General features: G+C 34.7%; 1 protein-coding gene across 1 annotated transcript in view; it reads left to right on the top strand.

Moving 5' to 3' along the window:
• Positions 1-7,301, top strand: part of LOC117605966 (uncharacterized) — a 358,528-nt gene extending 351,227 nt beyond the window's left edge. Inside the window, exon 10 of the mRNA XM_034327865.2 lies at positions 1,048-7,301. Coding sequence (XP_034183756.2) covers positions 1,048-1,641 — 594 coding nt within the window. The 3' untranslated portion in view covers positions 1,642-7,301. The remainder of the gene's footprint in view (positions 1-1,047) is intronic.
• Positions 7,302-11,030: the final 3,729 nt, after the last annotated feature.

Consider the following 11,030-nt stretch of genomic DNA (forward strand, 5'->3'; position numbering starts at 1 on the left):
TATAAACAATGACCGATGGTTATGCCATAAGAAAAGTTACTCAGGAGGGTAACTCCATATTATATATTACGGTCAAGGTCATTGGAGAGAGTGCCCTATTCGGTATACTTATTAAACTATTTCTAAATTTTTACAAACCACATAGAAAATTTTAACTTTAGACATATAGAATTTCAAATATTTGAAAATATCTTAAATAATGAGAAAAGGGCAAATAGGATACTTTAATTAAAAAGGAAAATACTGTCGTTCGCTGACAAGAAATCCCATGGAAATAACACAATCAGATGTAACGTAGAATTGGTTGAAGTTGTTACATCTACTAATTAGGTTCATCTATGTAGAACTGCAATTAGTCGATCTGTACACAGTACCCCCTCTTGCCCCTCTGCCATCCCGCAATATTTCTTGTGAGTGGAGTACTATATGATTCTCTCCCAAGTGTACTGAAAGGAAATTCCGCTACACCAGTATGAATGGGCCCAAGCTCTTTTCTGTTATCGGTATCTCGACAGGGGTGCATACTGCAGCTGTGTGCGTGAAAATGTGTGTAATGAAAAGGAAACATTTAAATGGGACTTTCCTTCTTGTTACACACATTTTCACGCACACAAATGCAGTATACACCCCCGTCGTGATACCGATGACAGAAAAGGGCTTGGGCCCATTCATACTGGTGTTGCGGCATTTCCTTTGAGTACACTGGTAAGAGAATCAAGCTGTATAAAGATTTCGCCTGGTACTCCGCATATACTGGCCGGCTCTCTAAAATTACACAAGCCTAATTAGTAGATATTACCGCTTGACCTGAAGTGGAACATCAGAGTAACATCTTTATAGCTCCCTAACGGTACTTACATTCTCTACCCAGCTTACGATTAATAATAATTCAAACAGACTAATTCTAAACAATATCCGCACGATTATAATTAAAAGAACCAGTCCAATCATCGTGTACCCCAAGTCTGAACCAAAACAAAACTACCGCCTCTTGGTTTACTAGTCATCCGCCCAACAGTTGATTCACCTATACCGACGCTCTTTCAGGAGGACATCCAGACGAAATTCGAACGGCAGTTTACGTCGTTAGAGCTGGAAATCCGCAAAAGGGACGAGATAATATCGCAGCTGCAGGCAAGGATACAGGAGCTGGAGCACCGAGAGCTGCATAACGGAGACGATTCCCCCGGGGACAGCACGGAGCACGACGCCTCGTTCGAAGAGGATTTGGACGACGATCGGGAGGATCATCCTTTCATGAGGGACGGCTCGGTGGACACTGTTCTGACCACTCGACCACCCTACAAACGTTCCTCCCCCTCCGGCTCGCACAACAGAAGGTCCTGGGAGGAGCATTCCGAGGAGGAGACGCTGGAGCTTCAGGAGTTACCCAGCTCGATCGTTCCTCACAGTTTGTGGAAGGACGAGGTGGCGATCAATCTGGAGTCGAACAGCGATAGCAGCAGATCCGACGACGAATTCGACGAGCGAGCTAGCTGCAGAACCGACAGCGATAACGACGAAGACGAGGATGAGGGTGATGTGCGTCGACATGGTCACAATAACTGGGAAGTGGCGATGCTAGCTCAGGAACTTGAGGCCAGACGGAGGAGCAGCGAAAACGCGAACCCGGGTTCCTAGCGCATTAACGAGATTCTAGATGTACTGTGTTACCTCACGAGCACGTTGCATCCCGAAGGCTGGTGCAACGAACCAGCTGCAGCTGGGAGTGCAGCTTTCTGCGAGAACGATTGTCCTTACTTACAGTTAGACTTCGAGAGCATGACCAGCTGTAGGGAGACTATGATGTAATCCTGAAGTAATTCTAGTCGAGGGGGGGGGGGGGATCGTTCCTTTTCTAATTATGATCCTGAGCTTCTGTGTCGAGATTCGTGGGCCAAAACGTATCATCTCCGCGGGAGTGTACGCTTGTTTCTAAAGCCTGGACTAAGGTTAAGTGTTCGCCCGTTAAATCGTCACCTCTTTACGTTTTAGTCGCACTCTCTCTCTATGGACGTCCAGTGCTTGTCCGCCAGGTTTATTCTTCACTTTCACCAACAAAAGATGCCTGTTCGTTCCTTTCGTCTCATTTTTCTTCACCTTCGAGTGAAACTCTTTAAAAGAGCGACATATGTATTTTATTTATTGATATGCAGGGTGTCGCGTTACTGCTGGTACAAGCGGAGAGAATATTTCTTGTGCATAGGTAAGGTAAAAATATGGGATTTAATTTTATCATCCAACACTTCGTTTTCAAGAAAATATACTTTGAAAGTTGTAGGAGATATGCCTTTAGGTAGGAAAAAAAGAATTTGAAATTTTTTTATTTTTTATTTTATTAAGTACATCTTTAGAAATTTCTAGTCATTTTTTAATGTAGAAATAATCAAAAATTTAAAAGATATTGCTTCATTTTTTACGAGATGTTTTTTTGAAGACGTTTTATAATGACCATTGTTAACTGAAATTGGGTTATCAGAAATAAAAAATTCAAGAATTTTTAGATAATATATTAAATTATATAGTTCTTATTGAATCGGTACTTTGAAAAATTAAATTGGAAAGAAGTGATGGCAGCTGAAAGTTGAGATATCGATTTTTTTACCCACGAAATGAAAACTGAGCAAAACACCAAAAAGCTCCTGATTAAGATTAAATAATTTAATATATTAATATATTAACAATTTTATGAAATCCCCAAGGCAATTTTATTTTCTTTTTTGAAAAAGCAGAAATTCATATTGCATAACCCAATATTCTCCTATTATAAATTACTTTTACTATCATAATACTTATATCTAGATTTTTCTTCTTTTTTTATTCAAAAAATAAACCTGGGTCTTTTGCAAAGATAAAGTAGGATATTGCTTGTAATCCCCTTTCAGTAGTGTCCCTTGTTAAGCCTCCATCAGTTTTTTCTCAAATCCTTAAATCCTTAAATCCTTGAATCCTTGAATCCTTGAATCCTTGAACCCAGTTTTGCATAAAATACTTTGATTTTTGCATATATTTTCCGACCGTTGCAAAATACATTTTAGGTTCTTTTAGATAGCGACACAAGGAAACTGCTTCGAATCTCTTCAGGTATATTGACTTCATCATGGAGAATGCTTTCCTTCAAAAAATTTAAAAAATGTCGAAGTGATCCAATATATGTATTAGGTATCAGTCCACATCCGAAATGCTTATAATTTTTTATTATAATTATTTCTTACCTGAGTATTTTATATTGTTGGGACAATGTTTTACCTATTTTTAATTATTATTTTATTAAAAATAATATTCTCTACAATCAGATTGTTTAACTGTAACTAATTATTAATTAAATAACAATTTATTTTCTTTTTTGTTTTTTTTTTTTTCAATCTTTGACATCAGGTGTTAGCCAACATTACCAACGGAGACCTTCATAGAAGTTTTTTTTTTACATCTTTAATTAATGATAATTAGTTATCTACTAATATCCTAGTTTTTCAATTTGAATTTTACAATCTTAAATGCTTATTTGAATTTTTTTAAATAATTTTCTTGGAAACGAAACATTGTATGAAAAAATTTCATTACACATTTTCAACTTACTTTTATTAAGTGTACAAATTATTTCGATACCTTTGCTAATTACTATTTTAGATTTGAATATTTCACAGATTTTAAATACTACAAAAATATCGATAACTATAATGATTATTTCAAAAATTGAAATTACTGTGACTTTTGAAAAATATATTTCTTATTAAAATTTTTAAAAAGTACTGAATTGATTTATACATCTTATACGTTCCGCTTGTACCTGGAACTATATGACACGCTGTATAATGATCATTGGTTTGATCATTAGCATGTTACTAAAATTTTATATTCGTTATTCTAGATCGAATAGATCATAATGGACATGGTTTTACGAGGGAATGGAATGGAGAGTACACATAGCTGTACGTGTCTAAAAAGTTACAATATAAGTTCTTTTTCAAATTCCAAGTTCATAGTGATTTAATCCTGTATTTAGATATTCATATCTAAGATAAAGACTTAAACTAAAAAGTAATGTTTTGCGTGCTATGTTAATAAGAGCGAAGATGCGAATATTTCTTGAATGTTACACCAAATGTGTTAGCGGAATTATATTCATGGTTAAGGTTAATTTATTCATAAGGTCGCAGTCAGTTTCTTAAGTTTTCATCTGAATTTCGAAGTTAGTCGATTCGCTTCAGACGTACGGATATCATTGGGTTATACAGCTTCCCGAAGTTCTCAAACGACCTCACGATTATACAGGGTGTCTTGACAAAGTGCGTTGGTTTATTTTATAGGTAAACATTTAAAAAAAAAAATTACACATCTCTAGTTTTATTTCTTAAAAAAGTAATTAATAACACAATTACTGACACTCAGCAAAATTCTCAGGAACTTTGCAGTATAATAAATTCCATAATAATGTCGGGTGCAGTTAGTAGGCTTCTCTTAATTAGGAAGATGAATAGGGGAAAATGTGTGAACCTCCCAAGGTGGAAGGTTTCTCTTCCAATCTTTTCCCTTAGCCAAAGGAAACCTCCATTGCACTTAAGTACATTCTCGCAGCTTAGACTTCTTTTCATTTTACTTGTTTCTCCATATTTTCTATTTGCCAAAACGAGAGGTTAGATCAGGTTCTCCTTAGGCTCCCTCTCAGTCCTAGAACTTAAGCTCTCCCCACTTTTTTCCTAGGTTCTCCCTAAGTTCTTCCTAAGTCTTAGAGCTGAGGACCTCTTCAGTTTTTCCCTAGGTTCTCCCTAAGTTCTTCCTAAATTTTAGAGCTGAGGACCTCTTCAATTTTTCTCTAGGTTATCCATGGATTCTCCTAAGTCTTAAAGCTGAGGACCTCTTCAGTTTTTCCCTAGGTTCTCCCTAAGTTCTTCCTAAATTTTAGAGCTGAAGCCCTCCTCAATTTCTCTCTTGATTATCCCTGGGCTCCTCTAAATCATAGAGCTGAGGCCCTTCTCAGTTTTTCCCTAGGTTATTCTTGGTTTTCCCTAAGTCTTAGAGCTGAGGCTCTCCCCAGTTTATCTCTAGGTTCTCCCTAGATTCTTCTAAGATTGGGAAGCCTATGTTGCACCCGAACTTTTTGAAATGAAAAATTAACAATACTATTTGCAAATAATCGTTTTTGATAATACTAATAATGCAATCAAGGCAAACACAGTCGAGTTTTTATACGTTGCAATGGAAAATTCAGCATAACTTCCTGCTTAACTCGCTAATTAAACGTTTATGTAACACTTTTCTTCTTTTTTGATCTACAGAATATACTCTCGCACTTTGTAACTAAATACCCTGTATAAAGTAAAAATGGGCATCCGGAATCAAATCTGGCTTGTTCTTACTCTGTATTTATACCCTCAGGTGACTTGTGATCTGGATACGACACTAATAATCGTCAGTAAGTATTTCTCAAAGATTTCTCAAGATATAGTTATGTAACAAGAATGATTATTGTATATGTATCTAAATTGGTGATTGTATATGATGTTCATTAAGTTTGTATATAACAAATGATGTACAGTCGAAGACAAAGTCATCAGATATTGTTGTCATTCTCAAATTTTCAATAAGTATTAGATATCAAATGTTTGTCACGGCCACATATTTTCAGCTGCCCTTTTTGATATTCTATACTTTTGAGCTGTTCTACGGTAATTCAAATCGTTACAGCAACTAGATAGGATTAAATTTCGAATTTATTCTAAAATTTCTCTTTTTGTTACTACCATATTTTTTCATAAATAATTTTCTAATTCTCGAGTACCGGACTGTCGATGTCTTTTCCATTTGTTTGTTTTTAAGTATTGCGTTATTCAACTGTTTCAATTTTATATGTAATTTTCTCCATTGGTTACATTGTCGATTTAACATTATTTATTAATGCTATAATATTGACACTAACCTCAGTTATTTATGTAACATTAAGAGAATTTATAATAATTTAAACTTAAGTTTATATGAATAAACTTAAATACTGAGTTCTGATTATACCTTAGTAATAACTACAAAGTTAAATTAAAATTTTGATTCTCTCCATGGTCCGCAGTCTTGTAAAATTCAAGTACACTGCTTGTTAATAGCTCGTAACCAATGATTGATAGAATAAATTTTTATTTCTTATTTATTTTGTAGCATTTTGCATCAATATTATATTAAAATTATGTATTTTACAATCAAAATTTAGATTTGAATTTGACTTTTACAATGAACCATTTAATTGTGTCTACGACTGTATATCAAAGTAGATGTAAAACTGATATTGTATGTAAAAAGTAATTATTCTTATTACTTGACTGTTTTTTTGAGAAATCGTACTTACCGACTGTTACCGACATCCAGAGGAATGACCATGGAGTGGATGCAAATTCTACTCCGGATGGCCATCTTTGATTAAACAATGTTACCTCGGTGAAATATCGCGTATATGGTACAAATTTCGATTATTTTATCTTGTATTCGTCTAATTATCATTCCGAAGCCTGATTGTGTCAAGAAAACGTGATAGTTGCCACAGTACGTACAGTAGGTGATGAAATTATTAGAGCTACCTCCATAATTTAATTTTTTTAATTAAAAATTGCACTTAAGTTTTATTATTATTTTTTTCTTTCGAAGTATTAACATTCGCAAATTGCAAATTTGCAACCCCATGGATATTATTTTCTATCAAAAGCACACTCTTCCTATTTTACCTCTAATAACTTAATCACCTGCTATAGTACAATACACAAGGTGTTCACCGTAATTGTGTACACGATTTTTGAAGCACTTTCGATAATGTAAGAGAAGAATCTTTCAAATAAAATTTTATCTGTTTCAGATCAACTACAAATTGCAGTATTCAAAATTCCCAAATAATGCTTTTTTTCTATAAAAAGTCAAGGTCACCTTGGCTTTTTTAAGTAGCATAATGCATGTTTTAAGTAACATTGCAACTGATGTCAGGACGAGTTCAGCGGCCTAAAACATCCTAACCTTCGGATGATCTTGACTTCAGAAGAACGGATTAGATTCACAGAAATATTGAATTGTGAATCTGATTTAACACCCTATTAAACCAAATTTCACCATTTGACATTCTGTGAATCTAACCCTTTCTTCTGACGTCAAGGTCATCTGAAGATCACAGTATTATAGATCGTTGAATTCATCTTGACATAAGTTGCAATGTTATGAAATCAAAAATGCATAATGTTATTTAAGAAAACCAAGGTGACCTTGACTTTTTATTGAAAATAGCATTATTTGAGAATTTTGAATACAGCAATTCGTAGTTGATCTGAAACAGATAAAATTTTATTTGAAAGATTTTTCTCTTACATTATCAAAAGTGTTTCAAAAATCATGCACACAATTACAGTGAGCACCCTGTATAATTATTCTAATTTTAAATTTAAGCTTTCAACATCTTATATTGTTAGCATGATATTAATATTATACAAAATTATCTTTTATTTTCTCCTTTTTTAATTATTTGAATATATTCAATTTGTGGTGACGACCATTAATGGTCTCCCACAACAGTCCACACGATGAAGTAATAATTCCATTATAATTTATAAAGTTTGGAGTTTGTAACTTTCACAATGTACGTATACTGTAAAAGCAGCAACAGTGTTGGCAAACCTCTGTGAAAGTTTCATTTCTACGAAGAGGTTCGCTCGTGGAGCCAAATATCTTGAAAGAGTATAAGAAGTGCAATTATATTATTTTTAAGGGTCGAGCAATTATGTTAAGTTGGTGCACATAAAGTGTTATAATTTTTAATCAAAATAATTTCCATTCAATTTTTTACATGTTCTTAACCGACCAGTTTTATTTTAATAAAAATCACCTGATTTGGGGAATAAAAAATCTTCGAGAAAATCACGTTATCGAAAACATTCTTCAGTCCCTCCTATCGAATAATTATAGTTGCGCCACTGTTTCAGGATGAACATTTTATGTGCACCGACTTAATATTTTCACGTTACACACAACTTCTCTCTCTCTCCGTTTCCATAAATTCATAAAATCCAATTTTCCTAAGCTCCAATAAAGTTTCTCTTTGTCCACGCGCAAATAGACTACAGTTTCGATCAACTTACTTTATCATCTGATAGAAACAATAAGTGGCTAAGTATGAGTATCCTCTTGATTACAAAAAGTCATTATAGAAATAGATCGTGTTTCCAGAAGTGGTCCATTACGTTTAATTAACGTTAATGTATTAAGTTTCTCATTTCAGCGTTTATTATATTCCTTTCAACTAAAGACAAGACTTTTAATTATTATTTTAAATTAAACTCTCAAACAGATGCAACGTCATTTTTACCCATAACTGAACTTGAAACATTATTATTATGCACTAATTTGAAAGTTGAGGTTTGTACAAAATTTACAATACATTTCCGTGTGTAAATATTATATTACGTTTAAATATAATTGATTATACAGGGTGTTCGACAACAGGTGGGCAAAATTTTAAGAAGTGATTCTAGGGATCAAAATAAGACGAAAATCAAGAATAACGAAATAGCGTTTGCGGCTTTATTTTCCAGTAATTAACGTTTAAAAATTCGAATAAAATGCGCCTGAAATCTGCAACCCGCCCAGCACCGACGAATGAACGTCAGGTCGGCAGGGGTTGGTACAGTCATAACCAAGAATCGTTGAATAGTAGAAACTTACCTCGTGTAGCAGAAACGTACCGACCCCTGCTGACCTGACGTTCAGTCGTGGGTGCTGGGCGGATTGCAGGTTTCAGGCGCCTTTTACTCGAATTTTTAAACTTTAATTACTGGAAAACAGAGCCGCAAACGCTATTTCGTTATTCTTGATTTTCGTCTTATTTTGATCCCTAGAATCATCCCTTAAAATTTTGCCCAACTGTTGTCGAACACCCTGTATACAGGGTGTCTCAGAACTCCCGTTACACCCGAAAATAGGGATTGGTCGGTTGATTCTGTACAACTTTTTCCTTTACCAAAATGTTGATTGATAATTTGTTTTTGAATTATTAACGAAGAGCACTGGCCAATGAGAGCGGGCGTAGAGGGCGCGCTCAACCACGAGAGTGTAGGCTCTCAACCGCGCTCGGTCGTGGTCGTGAACAAACGCATTGGCATAGCGTGGATATCGAGGGAAGCGTGTGACAAAAGTTACATCGTATTAAATTAAGAACAATGTGGCATTATTCGGTATTCATGAATAACCCACGCTGTGCCAATGCGCAGGGTCGGCCCTGGGTCTAGGCAGAGTAGGCGGCCGCCTAGGGCCCCCATAAGACGATTTTCCATCTAAGAATGCAAGAAGAGTAATGTTTACTTGAATATTAATCGATGTAAATGCAAATCTAAATTAGTTATACAAGCTTTAATGTTAATTTTGTGAAGGGGCCCTTTTTCGGAGCTCGCCTCGGGCCCCGAAATCTCAGGGCCAGCCCTGCCAATGCGATCGTTCACGACCAGGACTGAGCGCGGTCGAGAGCCAACACTCTCATTGGCCAGTGTTTTTCATTAATAATTCAAAAACGAAGCTTCAACCAACAGTTTGGTAAAGGAAAAAATTGTTCAGAATCGCTCCAGCAACCCCCTATTTCCGAGTATTTCCTGTATAAAGAAACAAATATAAACATATAGGTACGTACATTTACGTACATTTGTTTCATAAATAAATCTGTTACATTTTGCATATTTTATTCCTGCAGCTGATTCCAAATGACCCTGCATCTGCCAAAATTAATTTAAATTAAATTTTATTCCATTTATCCTGATTTTCTTACTCGAAATGTATTTTTCAGTTAAAATATACTGTCGTTGCATTGTAAATAATCACAGGTGCCTGAGAGGATATTATACTTGGGGTAATTAGAATTAATGAGTAAGCACCTACCTAAATGTGTAACTGTGTACACCGGACGGACGATAATTAATTCTTAACGATAATATCGGGTTTCTCGAATATTTCTGCGATTATCCTTTTCAATTATCTGCCTTAGCCAATTGCGAGCCACTTGTTATGAATTTCCAAAGCGAATGAACGTTTTCCTTTTTTTTTTGTTACAGATCAACTTATACCTCTACGTACAATGGCGACCAGTTACTTAAGACTGTTTTGTAATTTAAGAAACAGACATGGCTGTCTTTTTAAAAATACGGCTTTTCACATGACAAATTTCACAAGACTAAATCAAATTATTGTTATCAAGGGGGATTAATTTAACGAATCAAATGGTATAAACATTACTTGGAAGTATACATTACTGCTCGAAAATTTAATCGCATCTGTCAAAATGTAATATGTACTGTCTGTCAAAATTAATATGTATTATTTTTTTATCGTTAGTCCTCAACAATTTTATTTAAGTTATTTATTTGGGTTTAGAAGTTATGTCTTCTCTTATGGTGTCCCCAGCAACTAAGTTAAGATGTATTTTTAAAATGGTATAAGGTAAAAAAAATGCCATTAGAAGGAATTAAATAGTGTCCAAAAGAGTATCAGGTGTTGTGTGTGTCGATTTCGGAAATGAAGGCGTTTCAAAGATTTCAAGGTCACCTTTACTTTTTTAAATGGAATTATATACTTTTCTAGTTTTCATTTGATGAATCGTTTTATTTTCTATAAAAAGTCATTAAAACGCTTCGATCGAAAATTGATTAGTTCAAGAGATATCTTAGGGTTAGACAGGGAAAGCCCGCTAGTCTAATTACATTTTAAGAAATTTTATTGGAATTTTGTACTGTGTTACCTATCATTTGAAGCGATTTTTAATTCTCTACAAAAAAGTATTAAGGTGCTTTAGTCGAAAAATCATCAGTTCAGAAGATATCTTAGGGAGAATTAGGGAAAGCCCAGTAGTCTCTCCCTAAGATATCCTTTAAAATAATCAATTTTCGATCCAAATGCCTTAGTGCGTTTTTATAGGGAATAAAAAGACGCTTCGATTAACGTATAGAGAAGTATACAGTTTCATTTAAAAAAATGAAGGTGACCTTGAAATCTTTGGAACGTCTCCTCTTCCGGAATCGACA

Source organism: Osmia lignaria, chromosome 2 (assembly GCF_051020975.1).
Source record: "Osmia lignaria lignaria isolate PbOS001 chromosome 2, iyOsmLign1, whole genome shotgun sequence".
Lineage (NCBI taxonomy): Eukaryota > Metazoa > Arthropoda > Insecta > Hymenoptera > Megachilidae > Osmia > Osmia lignaria.